Source organism: Capra hircus, chromosome 4 (assembly GCF_001704415.2).
Source record: "Capra hircus breed San Clemente chromosome 4, ASM170441v1, whole genome shotgun sequence".
In the NCBI taxonomy this organism is placed as follows: domain Eukaryota; kingdom Metazoa; phylum Chordata; class Mammalia; order Artiodactyla; family Bovidae; genus Capra; species Capra hircus.
The window spans coordinates 19,035,411-19,057,277 of record NC_030811.1 but is presented as its reverse complement, the minus strand read 5'-3'; the positions used below and the strand labels follow the sequence as shown (position 1 = coordinate 19,057,277).

The window sequence follows — 21,867 nt, the reverse complement described above, 5'->3', positions numbered from 1 at the left end:
GGATGACTGTAAAGTGATTAGCCTCCAATTAAAATAAATAAATAAATAAACAAAAAGCAGAAGGCTGGATGAGGTGGTGGGCTGAGCTTCCAAACTCAGGCTCCCCCAGCTGTCTTCTCCCCAGTAATTCTCTACCTCCTCACCCTTCCCACCTCACAAGAATCATGGTGAAAAAGAGAAGCTGAGTGCTGGGAGTCAGGTAAAGGAGAAACAGCAGGCAGGGTGAGAAGAATTTTATCCTCACTTCTGGACCCAAAGCTCTGTTTACAGGGGGGCACTTTGATGGAAAAGGGAGATGGGGCGATCGGGCCCAGACAAGGCCATCCCTTCTTCCTCTCCAAGGGTGGAGGTAAAGGAAACCTCCTAAGCCTTCCGAGGGTCAGGAATCCGGCAAACCTTCAGTGGGGACTGCCTCTATGGGCAAGGCGAACAAGAACACTGCTGCTGTCTAATCCTAGGTAAATGGAAAACAAGAGTTCTTTGATTTATTTAAAAACCTAATTAGAAGAAATGACAAGCATCCTTGGCAAGTGCTGCTCCTCTGGGGCGTCTAGGATGCAATCTGCAAATTGGTATTAGGCAAAAAAGAAGAATGACATTATCTGGAGGCTTCATTACTGTGGCTTCATGGCCACGTGTGAGGGAGCCTCTCTTTCTCAGATAGAAAGACGGGACATTTTGGACAAATCAAGAGGGTGGGTAGCTGAAGTACCAGCACACCCCTATTTTGGCTCCTCAGTACATAAGTAAGCCTTTCTTACTTGGCAGGATTGCCATGGTGATGTCAGGATTTCACAAGCCTGGACCTGGGAGCAGAGAGGCCACATGTCAGGACAAGTTTGTGCCCAGGGAGTCTCCGAGCCCTCTCTCTCTCTCAAGAGTCTCCTGGAGAGAGACCTTGCTTGGTGTGACAGGTGCCAGCCCTCGCCCTGGGCACCACTGTGCATGTTGGAGAGTCCAGGCCTTCATGTGTCAGGGCGCCACCTGTTTGGACCACGTGTCCTCTGGAGAGGGCTCAGTACAGGGGCTGGGGCCCTCTGAGACACACCCCATCACCACCGTCTGAGATACTAAAGATGCCAGAAGCGCCTCAGAATAGATGAAAGCAAAAGGATCAAGACCAAGAGGAGGCTTGGTCAGGGATCAGACAAACTGTAACAGAAGTACTCATGCAATGCCGAAACACACACCAGTACACCTAAATCTGCGGTTCACTGGAATCGGCGCGGTCTGAGGCCTGCATGTTGCTAAAACACGGAGCGCTAAGCAGGAAGTGAAGCAAAGGAAGCTTCTGCCCTTCCTGGGAGAAGCTGGCGAGCCACTTGAGACAAGGAGGACTCGAGACAAAGGTCATTAACAGGAGAAGGCCCTGCATGGCTAAATGCTAAATGAACAGCTCGGACAATAAAAGCTGTCATTTAGAGCAGAGGCCGAATCAGTAAAAAGCACCTAACAGGAAAAAAAACACACACACACGTACAATTCTTTAACTGGGCCTTAAAAGATATATAAATATTTGAAAAATTGAAGACACTGTTGCAGGAAGAAGATCCAGAGTCTCTTTACACAGTAGGCATCGATGCCTCCTAAGAGGAACTGATCTGGCTTCTGCGTGTCCAGTGGGGCCCCGAGCCAGGGGCTCACAGGTGTCCATTTGCATGAGTCACTGGGCATTGCATTTCGTGGTGGAGTGTGGAGGCTTCTCTGTGTGTCAGGGCAGGCAATCAGGTGGAGGTTCACAGAGGTGAGGAGTGGGAACGCTTGCTGTGGGTCACGAGGAACTCAAAGAGAAATGGCAGAGCAAAACCACTCCCGAGAGGCCCAGGGTTAAAAAGGATGAGGTTACCAGGAGATGGGGAGAGTCCCCTGTGTTTCCACACTGCTCTAATCCAACACCAGGAAACACTGCCTGATACATAATAGGAGCTCAAGAGATGTTCTGGAAGGGAGGGAGAGAGGAATGGAGGGGAGAAGAATGGGCTTGCAGAACAGGCCTTTCTCCTCAACATAAGCCCCCAGACTAACCTCAGGCTAGAGAACTGGTGGCTTTGGAATGATGAGAGAAACCTCCTCCCCCTCCAAGGCACAGGCATTCTCAGGGTAGGTAACCCTGAAAGGAGAGAGAAAGCGGGACCTAGAGGTGTTTGAGGGACAGAAGACCTTTATAAGTCTTAGAGGGAAAATGGGATAGAGGCTTCATGGGGAGGACAGCTGAACAAATTTTGTGACCACAAATGGTGTCTTTGGGGGAGTTTCAGAGACATCAGACAAGAAGGGTATCTTGCCAAAGGCTGAAAGTGAAAGTATCAGCTGCTTAGTCACGTCCAACTCTTTGCAACCCCACGGACTGAAGCTCATGACGGTAGCCCACCAGGATCCTCTGTCCTTGGAATTCTCCAGGCAAGAATACCTGAGTGAGTAGCCTTCTCCAGGGGATTCCCTTCTCCAGGGGATCTGCCAGACCCAGGGATCAAACTCAGGTCTCCACTGCAGGCAAAGCAACCATACTCTAATTTTAAAAGGTGATTTTTTAAGTAATGAGAGGTCATCGTGAAAATTCACGTATTAGGCAACGAGGCTCTGAACTGGAATGATAAAGAATGGAGCAGAAGGAAAAGCCGGAAAGCTAGAGTGATGAGCCACCGAGAGAGTGGGGCCCTCTTTCCATCCCATGCAGGTCTCCCAAAAGGAGGCCCCAGCCTGGGCTCTGTGCCTCTCAGGAGCAGACCAGCCCTGGATGGCTGCACTCCAAGCCGCTGTGTGTGCAGCAGCTCACTACATGCCCTTGTCTCTCGTGCCCTGTTATGGCAGGGACTGCCTCTGAAGTACTGCAATAGAACTCACTGAATGCGCTCTTCAAACAGTAGAGTTTGTTCTGTACTAAGGCACACTTTATCTGAAGCGCTTTGCATGTGAAAGTGTTTATGTTTCCAGAGACACCTCCCCTGAGGAACCGCGATAAGCCTGTAAATCTCAGGTAGGCAGGACCCATCCGAGCTGGCACAGAAGGGTCTGCTCCACAGCGTCCCTAGAGTCACAGACAGTAGGAGAAAAGTGCCATTGTTGGGACATGGATACATTTTTCTATTTCCCCAACAGCCAGTGCATTTTATATTTTTCATGTGAAGAGAAAGAAAACCAAACTCTTAGAGCAGGAAGCCAAAGGGAAGGGAGCTGAATATGAAGAACCACATGGAAAAATGAGACTACCACCTGGAAACCTTACCTCATCCAGAAAAGCAGCCAATCAGGGCTCACGGGAGGAACAATTTGGGAAGAACCAAATTACTAGCTAGTGAGTTAATTCAAAGCTAAAGTTGATGGCTGGTTATCAACTGAAACCTCACTGTGTTTTGACCATTGGATTAGGATTGGAACAAGTTGTGGTCAGAACAGCACAGGCTCATTTTGGTTTTGTTTCTTTAAATAGCTATTTGGCTGTGCCAGGTCTTAGCTACAGCAAGTGGGATCTCCGATCTCAGTCGTGGCAGGCAGGATCTTTAGTTGCGGCATGTAGGATCTAGTTCCCTGACCAGGGAGCGAACCTGGGTCCCCTGCAGTGGGAGTGTGGAATCCTAGTCACTGGACCACCAAGGAAGTCGCTAGGTTCATTTTAAGAGGGGAAAAAAGGTCCATGTCCCTATCTCAATAGTTCATCCTTACAGTGAAACTCCTGGTGGCTCAGGCAATAAAGAATCTGCCTGCAATGCAGGAGACACAGGTTGGAACCTTGGTGCAGCAAGATTCCCTAGAGAAGGAAATGGCAACCCACTCCAGTATTCTTACCTGGGTAATTTCATGGACAGAGGAGCCTGGTGGGCCCAGTCCATGGGGTTGCAAAGAGTTGGACATGACTTAGGGACTCAACAGTGAAATTTCTACCAAATCAGTCTCTTTAAGAGTGATTTAAAAGCGGCTTATGCTAGAGAATTTTTTTTTTTTTTACTTTATTTTACTTTACAGTACTGTATTGGTTTTGCCATACATTGACATGAATCCACCACGGGTGTACATGAGTTCCCAAACATGAACTCCTCTCCCACCTCCCACCCCATATCATCTCTCTGTGCACCAGCCCCAAGCATCCTGTATCCTGCATCAAACATAGACTGGCGATTCGTTTCTTACATGATAGTATACATGTTTCAATGCCATTCTCCAAAATCATCCCACCCTCTCCCTCTCTCTCAGAGTCCAAAAGTCCGCTCTACACATCTGTGTCTCTTTTGCTGTCTCGCATACAGGGTCATCATTACCATTTTTCTAAATTCCATATATATGTGTTAGTATACTGTATTGGTGTTTTTCTTTCTGGCTTACTTCACTCTGTATAATCAGCTCCAGTTTCATCCATCTCATTAGAACTGATTCAAATGTATTCTTTTTAATGGCTGAGTAATACTCCATTGTGTATATGTACACAGTTTTCTTATCCATTCATCTGCTGATGGACATCTAGGTTGTTTCCATGTCCTGGCTATTATAAACAGTGCTGCGATGAACACTGGGGTACACGTGTCTCCTTCTATTTTGGTTTCGTTGGTGTGTATGCCCAGCAGTGGGATTGCTGGGTCATAAGGCAGTTCTATTTGCAATGTTTTTTTTTTTGTTTGTTTGTTTTTTAAATGAGAAGAAAGTGATAGGTACAGGCTTCTGTAATAGGCTTTAATAAAAAACTGCCACATGACTCTTAGGAGAAGTCTACGTCTTGGAATTTGATTGGGTAACTGGTATATACATCTACTACCTTTTGTACACCTACATAAAATTCAGGTCCAGTTATCGAGACATGAACCAAACATAGATTGCAGCTGTTACTTATGAAAAGGATGATGAATGGCCTGCTAAGTTTGTATTGGCTGGTACAAGTCCAATGGAAACATACCAACACTTGGTTGCCCCCAGAACCAGGCTGATTATGCTCTGGGTACCCCTCATTGACTGGTCCAAGTCTGGTGTTCCTTCTACCAGCTTTGCATAGGGACTTCTGACTAATGAACCCCAAGAAATCACCAAAAGTCCATAATTCTATTTCCTGTTCCTGACTCTCATTTCACCCAAGGAGATACCATATTTCCATGACGACTATTGTTGACTGTCTATGCGCTCTGTTACTCTCATCTCTTGTTTTGCTGTGTATTTTCTTCTGCCTGCTTGTCTTCGCCTCATTTCTTCTTTACCATTTGTTTCCTCTGTGCCTCTCAGCTTTGATGTTAGCAGGTTCTAACAGTGGCTGGTCAATAGCTTTACGTTCATCATGTGTTATCTTTCTGCTTTGGTTCTCAGCTGCTTTTATGGCTGTTCCCTGCTCAATGTTTGTACTCTTTTCAAAGTTATCTCAGATCAAAGCTGCCATGTATCTTGTTGTAGACTGAAGTGCTTCTGTACGTACACAAAAATGTATATAAAGGCAATTACAAGTGTACAGGCACTAAAAAGTAGATACTCATGCAACTAGAAAACATAAACACATGTGTACTCACAATTTTCCATCAGTCAGGTATGAGCTAGACATATTACAGAAGTCATAGTAGAGACAACAGGAAACGGTGTTTCAGTGTTCTCTTAATTGTCTTGTTCTAAGGTGGTGTATTGGGCTTCCCTGGTAGCTCAGAGGTTAAAGCATCTGCCTGCAATGTGGGAGACCTGGGTTCGATCCCTGGGTTGGGAAGATTCCCCTGGAGAAGGAAATGGCAACCCACTCCAGTATTCTGGCCTGGAGAATCCCATGAACGGAGGAGCCTGGTGGGCTACAGTCCACGGGGTCACAAAGGGTCAGACACGACTGAGCAACTTCACTTTCAAGGTAGTGTATCAAGGGCAAAGCAGGGATCTGAAGCTTAACATAAACTAGGAAACACCAACCACAGTTTGCCTTTTAATATCTGCCAGCCTGATAGCACTATATATGCCATCTTACTTGCAGCATGATTCCTAATACATTCGCATTATCAGTTTACTCCGTGGAAATACATGCAATTGTTTTTTTTGTTGTTGTTTTTTCTAAAGTTCACAGCACGAGATCTCTAAACAATAATCTAGAGACATTTACTTTAATCCAGAAGATTGCATCTACTTAAAAAGCCATATCAAACTGTGGTAAATTATCTATCCCATTCACTGTCATTTCCAACATCCCAAGCCTGGAAAACCCCATGGGCAAAGGAGCCTGGTAGGCTGCAGTCCATGGGGTCGCGAAGAGTCGGACATGACTGAGCGACTTCACTTTCACTTTTCACTTTCCTGCATTGGAGAAGGAAATGGCAACCCACTCCAGTGTTCTTGCCTGGAGAATCCCAGGGACGGGGGAGCCTGGTGGGCTGCTGTCTATGGGGTCGCACAGAGTCGGACATGACTGAAGCGACTTAGCAGCAGCAGCAGCAAGCTGCTGAGGACATAATGAAGACAGTCTTTTCAGTCAATCTGACCCAGAAGACCACCATTTCCATTTCAGTTCACCCAAAACTGTATCTCCAATTGGCCATGTGGTTTTCCTTCATATACATACAACTACCACTACTATTTTTCAATAAGGATACCATTATCACAAGAGTATTTACCAGAAGGCTGGCGGTGTGATACACACACCAAGTATCTGAGAGATACCGCTCAGCTCAGCCACACAATGTGGGTACCATTTACCTGCCTTACAGATAAGCAGCTGAGACCCAGTGAGACTGAGCAACTTGCCCAAGAGACACTGGCCAGGAGTGGAACTTATGTCTTTCTGACTCAAAACCATTTCCTTCTATTACATCTTACTACTTACTTTTCATTTTACTAGTGATGGATTAAACAAGACTAATGAAGCCAGGAATCCGTTATACTTGACATGATTGCCTTAGATGATCTGTCCTCATGAGAATCCCAAGGAGATGATTAATGACAACCTACCATGACCCCCTGTGCCATGAATGGTCAATAGCAGTCTCTGTCTTCCAGGAGAATCAAATAAGAAGGGCACAACACAGGCAAAACTTGACTTAAAACCCTGCAATACCTGTAGTAGTGAGTGTGGCATCTCCCCATGAAGAGCCTTAAAAATAAGGCAGAAATTCAAGCATCTTGGATTCTAAGTATAACGATACTTAAACAGCAGGGCTGATCTGGGGATAGGTGTCTGTGTGTGTCTTCCAACAATCTCATCATTGAACCCATTCATTCATTCCGTGAAAAAGGGTAGGATAATAATCACTCAGTGCTACATGTTCTCAGTGCTGAGGATCCAGGCAGAGTCCCATGCTAAATGAAGCTCATGCTTTAATGGAGGACACAGACATACGTAAGAAGTGATGCTGTTATAAAGACTAGAAAGTGATGAGTGCTGTGAAAGATCTAGAGACGGGAGAAAGGGCTCAGCTGGGCTGGTTGTTTCACCCTCTTTTATTCAGTGCAAGAGAGGAGATGATGATGTGGCCCTGAAGTTAATACCTGGATACCCAGGGTACCCAATACCCTGGCACTGCCTGTTGGGTTTCAGTTTCTGACAACCCCCTGATGCCACTTTCACTTGAGGAGTAACGATCAAAGCAACCAGTTTTTACTGAGCACATGTAACTGGCTGTGTCATTCATTGCTGCATATGCTTTATCTCACTGATAGTTCATGGCAACCCTAAGCGGTAGGTATTATCCACACTTTAATGTGGTATATCTAGGCCTCAGACATGAAACTGAGGCCTAAAGAGGTTAAAACAATGAAGGACAACACACAACTAGAAAACCCCAAAGACTAGATTTGAAGCCGGGTCATTTGATTCCAAAGCCTGCTTATCTTCTCAAACAAAGACCTCAGAGCCAACTTTGCCAATTCCTTGCATCTTTAAAACATCACCTTCTGCAATCTGTATCTGTCTGGCATATGAGGTAGGAAAAACAAAACCAAAAAAATCTCCTAAAATACAGTCAATGTCACCTTGGGGCCAGTAGTAGTTCTGGGTAACTGCTAATGTGAAAAATGCTTCAGCCAAGACTGGGGCCTCTCAGAAACAAGAGGGTTGGTTAGAGCCCAGTGCTCTGGGTCCTTCACACTGAGGGACACTGAAGGAAGAAAAAGATTTTCTGTACACCTGGGCATCGCCTGGATGATATGCAAATCCTATGCCAAATCACATGTAAATTATTTTTATTAAGTAACAGAACCATGCCAATGTCAAGTAAGAACTGAACTGGGCCACACAGGCTCATAAACCACCCCTCACCACACACACACAAATGCAGCTTCAATCTAAAAGTATCATTGCAAAAACAGAAAAGGGTCCAGGTAAGACTCTGTGCTTCCATTGCAGGCAGCATGGGTTCGATCCCTGGTCAGGGAACTAAAATACCACATGATGCACAGTCAGTTTAGGTGCTCAGTCGTGTCCAACTCTTTGTGACCCCATGGACTGCAGCACTCCAGACCTCCCTGTCCATCACCAACTCCTGGAGCTTACTCAAACTCATTTCCATTGAGTCGGTAATGCCACCCAACCATCTCATCCTCTGTCATCCCCTTCTCCTCCCGCCTTCAATTCTTCCCGGCATAAGGGGCTTTTCCAATGAGTCAGCTCTTCACATCAGGTGGCCAAAGTATTACAGCTTTAGCTTCAGTATCAGTCCTTCCAGTGAATATTCAGGACTGATCTCCTTTAGGATGGACTTGTTGGATCTCCTTGAGTCCAAGGGACTCTCAAGAGTCTTCTTCAACACCACAGTTCAAAAGCATCAATTCTTCGGCACTCAGCTTTCTTTACAGTTCAATTCTCGCATCCATACATGACTACAGGAAAAACCATTGCTTTGACTAGGTGGACCTTTGTTGGCAAAGTAATGTCTCTGCTTTTTAATACGCTGTCTAGGTTGGTCATAGCTTTTCTTCCAAGGAGTAAGCGTCTTTTAATTTCATGGCTGCAGTAACCATCTGCAGTGATTTTGTGTGTGGCCAAAAAACAAAAATAAAGTATTACTGCAGAACAGATGACTACTATTCTCAGAGGCTCAAACTCTAAAAATAAGATGGACACACACACATGGCTTAATGGAAGGTTAAAACAAACACAAAAGAATTACATAAAGATACATAAAAGTTATGAATGAAGCCCCAGGGTAGTGATTAAGTATCTGAGTTTTCTTTCCTTTACATGGGAGTAAACTGCCCCAATGACCACCCCAAAGGGTTGCTATTACTGACCAATATTGACAAGAGGAAAACTGTACTGCGTGGGTATTTCTCAAATAGTTTTCTACTGAATACTGAGATCCTACAAGATGATGACAGGTGTTCTGTGGGGAAAATAATGAGTTTTCAACAATCATCCCATCCCCCGAGCAAACATATAGGAAATCCTCCACACCACAGCCCTTCTTTGAAGAAGGAAATGGCAACCCCCTCTAGTATTCTTGCCTAGAAAACCCTATGCACAGAGGAGCATGGCGAGCTACAGTCCATGGGGTCACAAAAGAGTTGGACACAATTTAGTGACTAAACAAGTGCCCTTCTTAGAGTTTCAGAGTAAATATTTGATTGTTAAAGGTGTTTAAGCTTATTTGATTACAAGGTTCTTTTTTTTAATCACAAGGCTCTTTTAAGGAATGATATCCCATATTGCTTTTATAGGAGTTCAGTGCTCTCTAGAACATTTTAATTTTTTTTAAGCACACTGAACAAATAGACAATGGTGCTGCTGATGCCAGGTCAGCTAGGAGAGTGACAGAACCCTGTAGCGTCCTGGGTTCCATATCTTATCACTCTCTCTAGTGCATAAAGTGGACGGGGTCTGTATTATACACTCAGGTATACAGACAACACTCTATGTGAAATAATCACAGTGATAATGATAGTTGTAACAACAACAATGACTAACTTTTACTAAGGACCTGCTACATGCTGGTCTCAGTTCTGTGTGTGCACCTGGCTGACCTCGTGGAAATTGCCGATCATCTGGCCAGACACATATGGGCAACACCCCTTGCACCCACGGGAACACCCTGCCCTCTTCTTCCATTCACATCCCCTGACTCAGGGGTCAAAAGCAGAGAGTCCGTCTGAGCAAATGCTTTTTCAGAATTATTCTGGTTGATGGCTCTGTTCTCTCTGAGTCATCTGCATTCATGAGCTCCCCAGCATCCTCATGGTGGGAGGCGTCTCTGGCAGAGAGCGGCGGCCTCAGAGGCTCCACGGAGATGGCATCTTTGCACCAGCACCCAAACAGCTTGCAAGGCTGGCTTGGGCTCCTGAGCTTCGCTGCCACACTCCCAGCTCTCTCTCTCTGTGGGCCCGCACCCGCCCAGCCAGGCCACCATCTGGAGGTACAGAGCATCAGTCTGCTGTGTTGGATGACCAGAGGCGGCAAGCAGGCAGTCCCAGTGCAGTCTGAAGCTCCCGTCCATTGTGGGTGTTCTGGGGTGTCCACCCCCCAGACCCGAATGCACAGATGGTCAGAGGTCGTCAGCCACCTGTGCTGGGGACCAGCTCTCTCTTCTCGCTCCCAGCACACAGATGCACGCAAACCAGCATCTGCACATACTGCTGTCCGGTACCCGCATCTTCCAGAAATGAAACAGACAGGACTGTCACCAGCTTTTTTCCTTTTTAAAGCAAAAAGCTGAAAGTTTCCTTCAAATAGGACAGAGAGCTACTGCCCTCGTATTCTTGGAATCTTCCCAACCCAGGGATCAAACCCAGGTCTCCCACATTGCAGGTGGATTTGGTACTCTCTGAGCCACCAGGGAAGTACCCGTTCTTCTTACAAGTTTCTTTCAAAAACCCAGGGACGTAGCCAGCATCCTTGTGAGCAGATGCCGTGGTGCCCAATGACAAGGATGAGGCTTCTGACCAAGAAGAAGATATGGCCTGGGAGATATAGTCCAGAAGGAGTTACTTTGGTTTATAGCAGTCAATTGGTTCCACCCACGACCTGGGGAGACTATGCGTACTACCACGGCAGCAAAAGGACAGGGAAAGTATGAGACCCTCACTGTCGGGGCTAGGCAGATCCTCCTGAAGGGAAAGTATGAGACCCTCACTGTTGGGACTAGGCAGATCCTCCTGAAGGGAAAGTGCGAGCCCCTCACTGTCGGGGCTAGGCAGAATCCTCCTGAACAGAAGGCCATGCTGAAACCAAAGTCCAACCAAAGTACTGATTAGCTCATTCAACTAATGATATTGAAGTACAATCAGGGACAGGAGACAAAGAAGGAGGAGGTTAACCTTTATCAACTAATTTAATCCTCCCACCAATTCCGAGAAGCAGATGTAACCATCACTGTTTTACAGGGAGACCTGAGACGCAGAGCAGCAGGACAGAGCCAGGACTTCTATCCAGAGCTACTTGTCTCTGCATCCGAGCGGCTCCTCTCTCCCCACTCCCCCTCCTCCCCATCTCCCCTGGCCTCCTTAATGCAATTCCTTCATTTCCTAAAACTATATTTGCTTAGTGCCAAACAGTATCAAGGTCAGGTGTCACAGGTGGGGTTGGCCACTTTTGCCCAATGCAAACCACCAAACACACCAACAAAACAATACCAAAAGCAGAACAGTACCCATTAGCCTACCCACCAAAAGAAGGCGACACAAGCACGTTTAAAAATAGAGAAGCTATATCTGGTAACAGCACTCTGAAGTCTGTCAGCTCCTTTTCCCTCTTACCCAACCTACGCAGTCTCCCTCACCTTTCTACCTTTTCTTTTCCCATAGTTCTTGGCTTCTGGCACCTATCTGTCTGTCTGCTCATGTTTCCAGAAAGCCACATACCTGTCAACTGAGATCCTCCAGCAAGCCCGATTTAAATGTACCTGTGCGAGGGCATCTGAGAGCCACATGCAGGCACCTGTGTGGCCAGGTAAGGTAATTCACTTTAACAGAATGAATACTGCCTTTACTTCCTAGGGCTGCCCTAGCCAAGTACCATACCCTGAGGAACTGAAAGCAACAGAAATGTGAATTCTCGCACAGCCTGACTCCGAGGTGTTAACAGGGTTGGCACCCTTCTGAGGTTGAATCTGTCCAGACCTCTCTCCTAGCTTCTGGTAATAGGTGCAGGCCTTGGCTTGTGGCTCTGTCACCCCAGTCTCTGCCTGCACCAGGACGTGGCTTTCTTCCCTGTCTACCCCTGTGTGCCCTCTCCTCTTTTGTAAGGATGCTTGTCAAAATGGATGACGTCCCACCCTACTGCAGTGTGACCTCATCTTAATTATATCTGCAGCAATCCTATTTCTGAATAAGTCATATCTGGGGGTCATGGGGGTGAGGACCTCAGCATATTTGGGGGGTACACAATTGACCCCATAACAGCTACTGTACGCCAGACATGGGTTCCAGGCCACTTCAGTTGGTCCTGATACTCTATGAAGTATATCAGTGGCTCCCTACCCACTGTGTGTGACAGAACATAACATCAGCTATAGAGTTTGTTTTTAAAATACTCATGTCTGGTCCCACTCTCCAGAGATCCTGATGTGGCAGGGAACCAACCATTTTACAAAGTAAAATTAAGAAATAAAGTTTCAAAAGGAGTGACAATGCTTATCCAGGAATAAGAATCATTGGGGTCCATCTTAACAACAATACAATAAATCAGGAAATGGGAGCAAAAAGGAAGTGAAACGCTATGTCCAAAATTCACTCAGTACCTGGATGAAACAAAAGGTTTTCCAACCCAGGTCAGTTTCACTGAGAATCCCCATCCTTTCCACTACCCAAGTGTGACCACGGTTGTCTGCCCCTCTACACAGTGATACAGTAAGTATTTTTAGGTGTAAAAATAAGTGTGCACATCTATGTCCTCTGTGGATTCTTAGTGAAGGCGTGAGTGTCTTTGGGATGAGGTATGTATTTGGCTGAACATCTTTGTATATCCGATCAGCCACACACCAGAATGACTTCTAGAGAGTGTCCCGACTAAGTCATGACGTTGTCACTTACAATTAACTGTCACCTGTCACTCTCAACGCAGTCTGAAGTTTCTAGTACAGGGTACTCATCTCATAAATATTTGTAGAACAAATGAATAAAGAAACATCCATTTAAGGAAATATCATGAAATAAAAGTGGTCCTTGCTGGAATTTTTTTTTTTTTAGTTTTTCACCTTATCATCATGATGGGAAATCATGATCCTTCTGCTCCAATTTCATTACTTCTGCATCCTTTTCTTCTCTCCAGATGAGAAAAAGAAGCCATTACTAGCTTGGGGACTGTTGCTGATTTGGGAACAACTTTAATCCCATTAAATATCTACTCACAGACATTCTACAGTATTAAATGTTGTCACTGGAGGAAATACGAAAGGAAGAAGTTTAAAGGTAACTGGGTTCAGCCCTGAGATTCTGGAGCAAATGCTCCGACGACAGTCTTCATGTCCTAGATCGTCTCTGCCTCACTTGCGATGTCCTCCAACATCAGCCCCCCAGGTCCATCCATGCACGGCAGAAGGAGGTCCGAATTTGCAGGATGGCTTTGGTTTTAAATAAATTATGGCACCGTCCCCATAAGCTGGGGTGACAGGTTCACGGCAGTCAGTTTCACACTCAAGTCCGTCCTGCTTTAGACAATAGGGCCAGGCTCCATCAGCACACAGCCATTTTTTACAACATGCACTCTGAGTTTCAGTGGAGAAAACACAGACAGACACCCCCACCCATCCTGATTTCCATTCTTACCTAACACATGCCCTTTGCTGTGTTCATGGTGTCTCGTGACTGTCTCCTCCCTCGTACAAAGCATCTTCCTGCCTTTGAGTCTGCCCATGTTCCTCCCCCTGCCTGAAAAGTTCTCCTTCCCCACCCTACTTACGTAAGTCTAACCCATCTTTCAATACTGCCTTCAAGCCCCATTTCCATGAAGCCTCCTCTGTCTACTCAGCCCACACTGATTCCTCCTTTCTCTTAACTTCCACCCGTGACATTTGCTTTGCTAAATTAGGGTATGGAGTGAAAAGCACCTCTTCAGTGATGGATTCACTCCTCCTCCATGCTCTGCCTGGACTTTGTTTATAAGCCTGCAGGTAGCACCTGGTTATGGTAATCTGATACTAAACCCAACAGGTTGGCTTCCTTCAAAGGTGGTTCTTTAAAAGAAATGAGAATACATAATTTGCTTACACATGCTTTTATTTTTTTTTTCCTTTCAAAACTGTTGCTCAATTCTAAGAGAGCTACAAATAGAATATTTAAACTGGAGCCTCTCTTGGAGATTTCCTTGCCTAAACCCTTATCCAAAGCAGAGGTACACCCCACTGTAGCATCCTTGAAAGATGGCCACTAACTTACTCATAAACACCCTCTTTGAGCCCATCTCTCCAAGCACCTGTGCTCTTGCTGGTTGTCCGAGCTCTGATTATTAAAGTTCTTCCTTCAGTTCAGTTCAGTTGCTCAGTCATGTCCAACTCTTTGTGACCCCATGAATCGCAGCACGCCAGGCCTCCCTGTCCATCACCAACTCCCAGAGTTCACTCAGACTCACGTCCATCGAGTCAGTGATGCCATCCAGCCATCTCATCCTCAGTCGTCCCCTTCTCCTCCTGCCCCCAATCCCTCCCAGCATCAGAGTCTTTTCCAATGAGTCAATTCTTCTCATGAGGTGGCCAAAGTACTGGAGCTTCAGCTTTAGCATCAGTCCTTCCAAAGAAATCCCAGGGCTGACCTCCTTCAGAATGAACTGGTTGGATCTCCTTGCAGTCCGTGGGACTCTCAAGAGTCTTCTCTAACACCACACTTTAAAAGCATCAATTTTTGGGCGCTCAGCCTTCTTCACAGTCCAACTCTCACATCCATACATGACCACTGGAAAAACCACACCCTCGACTAGACGGACCTTAGTCAGCAAAGTAATGTCTCTGCTTTTGAATATGCTATCTAGGTTGGTCATAACTTTTCTTCCAAGGAGTAAGTGTCTTTTAATTGCATGGCTGCAGTCACCATCTGCACTGATTTTGGAGCCCAAGAAAATAGTCTGACACTGTTTCCACTGTTTCCCCATCTATTTCCCATGAAGTGATGGGACCAGATGCCATGATCTTCATTTTCTGAATGTTGAGCTTTAAAGCCAACTTTTTCACTCTCCCCTTTCACTTTCATCAAGAGGCTTTTTAGTTCCTCTTCACTTTCTGCCTTAAGGTGTTGTCATCTGCATATCTGAGATTATTGATATTTCTCCTGGCAATCTTGATTCCAGCTTGTGATTCTTCCAGCCCAGCATTTCTCATGATGTACTCTGCATAAAAGTTAAATAAGCAGGGTGACAATATACAGCCTTGATGTACTCCTTTTCCTATTTGGAACCAGTCTGTTGTGCCATGTCCAGTTCTAACTGTTGCTTCCTGATCTGCATACAGGTTTCTCAGGAGGCAGGTCTGGTGGTCTGGTATTCCCATCTCTTTCAGAATTTTCCACAGTTTATTGTGATCCACACAGTCAAAGGCTTTGGCATAGTCAATAAAGCAGAAATAGATGTTTTTCTGGAACTCTCTCGCTTTTTCTATGATCCAGCGGATGTTGGCAATTTGATCTCTGGTTCCTTTGCCTTTTCTAAAACCAGCTTGAACATCAGGAAGTTCATGGTTCACGTATTGCTGAAGCCTGGCTTGGAGAATTTTGAGCATTACTTTACTAGCATGTGAAATGAATGCAATTGTGCGGTAGTTTGAGCATTCTTTGGCATTGCCTTTCTTTGGGATTGGAATGAAAACTGACCTTTTCCAGTCCTGGGCCACTGCTGAGTTTTCCAAATTTGCTGGCATATTGAGTGCAGCACTTTCACAGCATCATCTTTCAGGATTTGAAACAGCTCAACTGGAATTCCATCACCTCCACTAGCTTTGTTCGTAGTGATGCTTTCTAAGGCCCACTTGACTTCACATTCCAGGATGTCTAGCTCTAGGTGAGTGATCACACCATCGTGATTATCTGGGTCATGAAGATCTTTTTTGTACAGTTCTTCTGTGTATTCTTGCCACCTCTTCTTAATATCTTCTGCTTCTGTTAGGTCCAGACCATTTCTGTCCTTTATCGAGCCCATCTTTTCATGAAATGTTCCCTTGGTATCTCTAATTTTCTTGAAGAGATGTCTAGTCTTTCCCATTCTGTTGCTTTCCTCTATTTCTTTGCACTGATTGCTGAAGAAGGCTTTCTTATGTCTTCTTGCTATTCTTTGGAACTCTGCATTCAGATGCTTATATCTTTCCTTTTCTCCTTTGTTTTTCGCCTCTCTCCTTTTCACAGCTATTTGTAAGGCCTCCCCAGACAGCCATTTTGCTTTTTTTGCATTCCTTTTCCATGGGGATGGTCTTCCTTATAATACAGTATTTGTCAAAGTTAAGTTTGTGGCCCATCTGTACCATAATTATTTGAGGTGCTTATTGAAAATTGCAGTTTCTCAAGTCTAACTCCAGACATACTGAATCAGCATTTGGAATAAGGATTTTAAAAAGTAATCTACATTGTTAATAGGTTTCGCAGGTGATTTTTATTATACCAAAGTGTAAGATCCACTCTTAGAGTCAGTGGATTCTATATCTAGAACTTAGGTCTACCTTTCTAACAGTGGAGAGCAAGACACTTCCCTTTTCTTCTCAATGTTCACTGCAGCACTATTCACAATAGCCAAGACATGAAATCAGTGCAAATGTCCATTGACAGAGGACTAGATAAAGAAGATGTGGTGCTTATATACAATGGAATATTTGTTGTTGCTGTTTAGTTGCCAAGTCGTGTCTGACTCTTTGCAACCTCATGGACTGTAGCCCGTTAGGCTCCTCTGTCCATGGTATTTCCCTGGCAAAAATACTGGAGTGGGTTGCCATTTCCTTCTCCAGGGGATCTCCTCAACCCAGGGATTGAACCCAGGTTTGCTTAGCAGGTGGAATCTTTACCACTGAACCACCTGGGATGCCTTGACAATGGAATATTACTTAGCCATAAAAAAGAATGAAATAATGCCATTTGCAGCAACATGGATGAACTTAGAGATTATTACACTAAGTGAAGGAAGCCAGACAGAGAAAGACAAGTATCATACAATATCACCTGTACGTGTAATCTAGAGAAAATGATACAAGTGAACTTATTTACAAAACAAAAACAGACTCACAGACTTCAAAAACAAACTCATGGTCACCAAAGGGAAAACATAGTCATGGAAATGAAGACCTTAAGCATCAAACCTTGCAACATGGAGATTTCATCTATTGGAAAAGACACCTGGAAAGCCCCCTCTCAGATCCCAACAGAAAGAGATGTACTTTGCATCTCTGGCAGGAGTGACACTGCTTTACTATCACCATAAATAGGAAGAAAGATTTTTTTTTTCTCTTTACCTGGCAACAGCTTAGCCAATGAAAAACCGCTATACTTCAAACTGTCAGATTCCTTCAATGGACTTTTTGTTTATAACAGCCCCTCCCAACTTCCCCATCCCTTCTATAGGAGACTTTCCTCTCCTTCCTTCTACTACAAAGTTTCCTACACTGTCCCGGGTCTTCTCTTTGTCAATGTCCTTCCTAAAACGTGATGCCAAAATGAGGTGGAGAGAGCAAGCTAGAGAGAGCAAGGTCCAATGCTTTTATTATGAATACATATGGACAATTTTGATAGTGGGAAAACCAGTTTTGTTCCAAACGAGCCAGCGAGGTAGTATCATTCTGTAACTCTTTGTTAACAGACACATGATGCTGACTCTTCATAGTTGTTTTAATTTGGGTGCCTTTATGATTAGTTGTTCCTCTGTAAATTATCTGCTCTTCTCCTTTGTAGGGTTGTTTTTTTTTTTTTTTTCCTCTTTTAATTCATTACGTCTGTCTGGCAACTAAGCTGATTCAATGCATTATCTCACCTAATCCTCAAAACATTTCCCTTACTTTACAGGTAAAGAAACTGAGCCTTCAGAACATGAAATGAGGAAACACAGATCTTCAGCTTCCTCACCAACTTATGCCTTCATTTAATTAATGTTTTTGGGAGGAGAGATCTTTATCTTCCAAACACTTTGTAAAGTGAGCTAAGAGAGCCAAGTATTTGGGATGCAAGCATAAGGAAGGTTCAAAAGAACATTAGAAAATCTCATAACTCCATTATTTACTTACATCTCCCTAAAATTTCCTTTTTTTATTACTTTCCTGCCCTAGAGGTAATAGTGACCAAGTTATAATCAATTAGTGCTATTTACTGAAACAAAGGTTAAGGAGGATGTAGGTACCTGTTCATATTTTTGTCAAGAGAGGTAACGTATGGCTGACCCTAAAAGACCATCAGAAAAAGATCAAAGAGTAATCTAGAAATAAGGCAGAACCCCATAAAATTACAGTCTATTAGTTGGCAGCAACATCAGTAGATAACAGTTCAAAAGTACACATGCAGGAAGAATTGCTTTCATTTTTTCCATTTTCCATTATCAAGACCAGTATTTATGCAATTAACTAAGATCCAAATGCTAATTCATCATTTATAGCAGTTTAGTCCAAACAGCTGAGCTTCTCTTGGTTTTGGTTAATTTAATCGAGTTCCACGCAATTATACTTTAATTGAAAATGCATATGCATAAAGTTGAAATGATGTTTAAATCAACTGAATTTACAACTACATAAAAAAATGCAAACAACAAAGTACAGATCTGAGTTGGAAACAAAATTAATTTAATCCTTCTCCATTTTTCTACTTTGAAGATGACCAACACCCAAAGGTCAGGCATTCTCAGCGTCACACAGCCAGTGGTAACACTGAGACTCAAATCCAGGTTTCCTGACTTTGGATTGATAGCCTGTACAGCTGGGTCTTTAACTGATAATTAACTGTTCCACCCTCACTCAAACAAACCTTGGTCCTCCAAACTCTCATAAAGTTTTTCAAACAAAACTTATAAACTAGGTATCAAAACAGCTAATGTAATTTTAAAGATCTTTGTTCCCCAGCTTTGTGATTCCAGGCAGCCTAATAAAAGTCCCTGAGGTCTATATTCTTCCAGAAACTTTGGCAGAAACTCAATTTCTTCCTTCTTCATTATTCACAGAAACATAGTCATTCGCAATTTCTAGGTTCTACATTTTGCCCCAATCTTTCTTTCACATAATAAACAAGCATAATCAAAAAGAAAAAAATATTATTAGGTCAATTATGATGCCAATTTCCTCCAAATAAGAAATAATACATCTTTTCTTTCTTTCTTTCTTTTTTACTACTCTAAGTTTCCTATTACTTTCTTTTTGGAACCATCATTTGAAACCACACAAAAATTTTAAGTTCACTTTCTCAATACTAAAATTTTAGTTTCTCCCAACTTACTGCCTGGCAACCATGCTCTTTTCACAGAACATAAAGAGGATTTAACATTCAAACACTTAAAAGCCACATATACTCTTAATGCAATTGACTGTCATTCACATATATATTAATAGTTCCTAGAATGTCATAATCTGGAGCCTAGTCTTAATTATTTGTGAGCCTGCATCCACCAGCAGACCAAGGTCTGCACTCATCTCCAGCTTTGCCCAAGAGCAGTGCCCTCCACCACACATGCTCCCCTACAAAGGAGAGCCCCCTCCCACAGAGACCCTTCCTCCACACACAGGCCTCTCCCCACAAGACACCCCACCCCCAGACACGAACAAAACCCACCCCTGGTATCATCACAAAGTAGCACCTTACTCCACGGTCCCACCTGCAGAGTCAAGAAAAACACCTATAACCATTCAAATGAGCCCTTAAATGCCATGCTAATTTGATAAACCCTGTCGGCTGTCTCACAGGGACGGGCTCTTTCAAACCTCTCCTTGGAAATTCAGGCGAGGTGACCCCAGCTGCCTCCAGATTCAATTACCCACAAGGCTCCCTCACAAAGGCCAGACCACAGGGGAGCCAGGCGCACACTCACTGCAAATCTGACTTGGCAGCTCTCCTCCCCCAGGTAGCACAGGTCTCCCGATACGTTGGTCTCCAGCCACAGGTGCTCCCCGTTCACGGCATTTTCCTGGAGAGAAAAGACAAACCTGACTTCAATTTTCCTTTCAGGCATAAGTGGGGGCGGCGGGATGTGGTGGGGAGAATGGATCTCAAATTTAGATTTTTGGAAGAACACTAGTGAATCCCAGCAGTCCAAAGACTTTTTATTTCACTCCTGACAATACTGCTGGAGTTGGTCCTACTGACATTCTAGAAATGGAAAAGGTGTTTGAAAAAATTTTGAGCAATAATGAAGATGTTAGCTCCAAAGATGCTTTAACCATGCCGGTGGTCATCTTTGAAATACATAGTAAATAAGGGGGAAAAACCCTCAAGTTATTCAACCTAAAGCCTTATTCATCCAGGCCCACTGCAGAGTCCACAACAACTGAAACCAAAATTCTATTAAAAGTTGATTCTTTTTAACAAGTTAGCTATGGAGGGTAGTATTATTAAAGTATTTTAAAGACTTCTTGAAAACACATTTATATTATTAATGGGTAAATTATACTTCTAAACCAGAAGCTTCTTAAAAGTTAGTTTTAAGTCACTATATAGATAAAGCATAACAAATTTCTACCAATTTAAACCTATTACCAGTTCAATAGGGCCTTCACCCAATTCTAAGTCCTCCAAGTTGAATGATTTCCTTGCTTCTAAAAATATTTTCATACTTCCAGTAGCAGAGAATAGCTGTAGGTTTGGAACCCTATGGGCTTCCCTTGTGGCTCTGCTGGTAAAGAATCTGTCCACAATACAGGAGACCTGGGTTCAATCCCCGGGTTGGGAAGATCCCTTGGAGAAGGGAAAGGCTCCCCAATCCAATATTGTGGCCTGGAGAATTCCATGGACTGTATAGTCCATGGTGTCACAAAGAATCAGACATGATTGGGCAACTTTCACTTCACTTCACTTGAAACCCTAAAAGTTCTCAGTGATGGATGAAAACAATATAAAAAATTAATTAAAAGGAAATGCTCTGCCAGTTATCCTAAATAAATCAAGCTCAACAAACAAATATTCTACAACTGGGAATTTAGTATCCAGCTGTAACTTATAATCATCTGTAGAATTTCTTTCCATTGTTTTTTTCTTCAATTCATTTAGCAAGCATTTTTCCATACCCCTGGTGCCAGGCACTGGGTTGTATGCCAAGTCGCATCAGTCATATCTGAGTCTTTGCAATCCCATGGACTGTAGCCCACCAGGCTCCTCTAGGATTCTCCAGGCAAGAATACTGGAGTGGGTTTGCCATTTCCTTCTCCAGGGCATCTTCCCAACCCAAGGATTGAACCCGCATCTCTTATGTCTCCTGCATTGGCAGGCGGCTTCTTTACCACTCGCACCACCTGGGAAGCCCAGGCACAGAGTTAGGGTATAGTAAAACCTACCAACGAACGTGGAAACTAAACAAATAATTATAGCAGCAAATACTAGGAATACTTACTACAGCAGAAATCCCACCAACTCTTTTAAAAAGTGAAGTATAAAATGTTGCAGTGGGGGAAAGGTCAAAAATCCTTGATAATACCAATCTAGGCAGGCCAGCAATTAAGTCCTGGTAGGTCAAGGAAGCTGGGTAGGAGTAGGCAAAACCTGGGAGTCAGAGATGTAAGAGACATCATAACTCACTGGGCTGGGAGGCTTCATTCACGCTAGGCCAGTTGGTATGTTCCTGCACTAAAGACCGCCCCGACCCCCGCAAGCACTCAGGGGCTTGCTGATCACTATCCATGCACAGCAAGGACTGCTACTGCTAAGATGAACTAGCTTCACTCCTAAGTGGGGAACCTGATTAGAAAGCCCGACACTTGTAAGAGAAGAAGGAAAGAAAAAGGTGCTGGGTCAAACACGCTGCTTCTCAAATCTGATTGCTCATTAAAATGACCGGATGAGCTTTGACGGATACCTGACTATCATCCCACCCCCAGAGGGTCTGCTTTCACTAGTCTGAAGTTT

General features: G+C 44.1%; 1 protein-coding gene across 2 annotated transcripts in view; it reads right to left on the bottom strand.

Moving 5' to 3' along the window:
* DGKI (diacylglycerol kinase iota) overlaps positions 1–21,867 on the bottom strand; it is a 514,485-nt gene that overhangs the window by 297,328 nt on the left and 195,290 nt on the right. For both annotated transcript variants that reach the window (XM_018046893.1, XM_018046894.1), the window contains exon 3: positions 19,841–19,936. In XM_018046893.1, the coding sequence (XP_017902382.1) occupies positions 19,841–19,936 (96 nt within the window). The remainder of the gene's footprint in view (positions 1–19,840; positions 19,937–21,867) is intronic.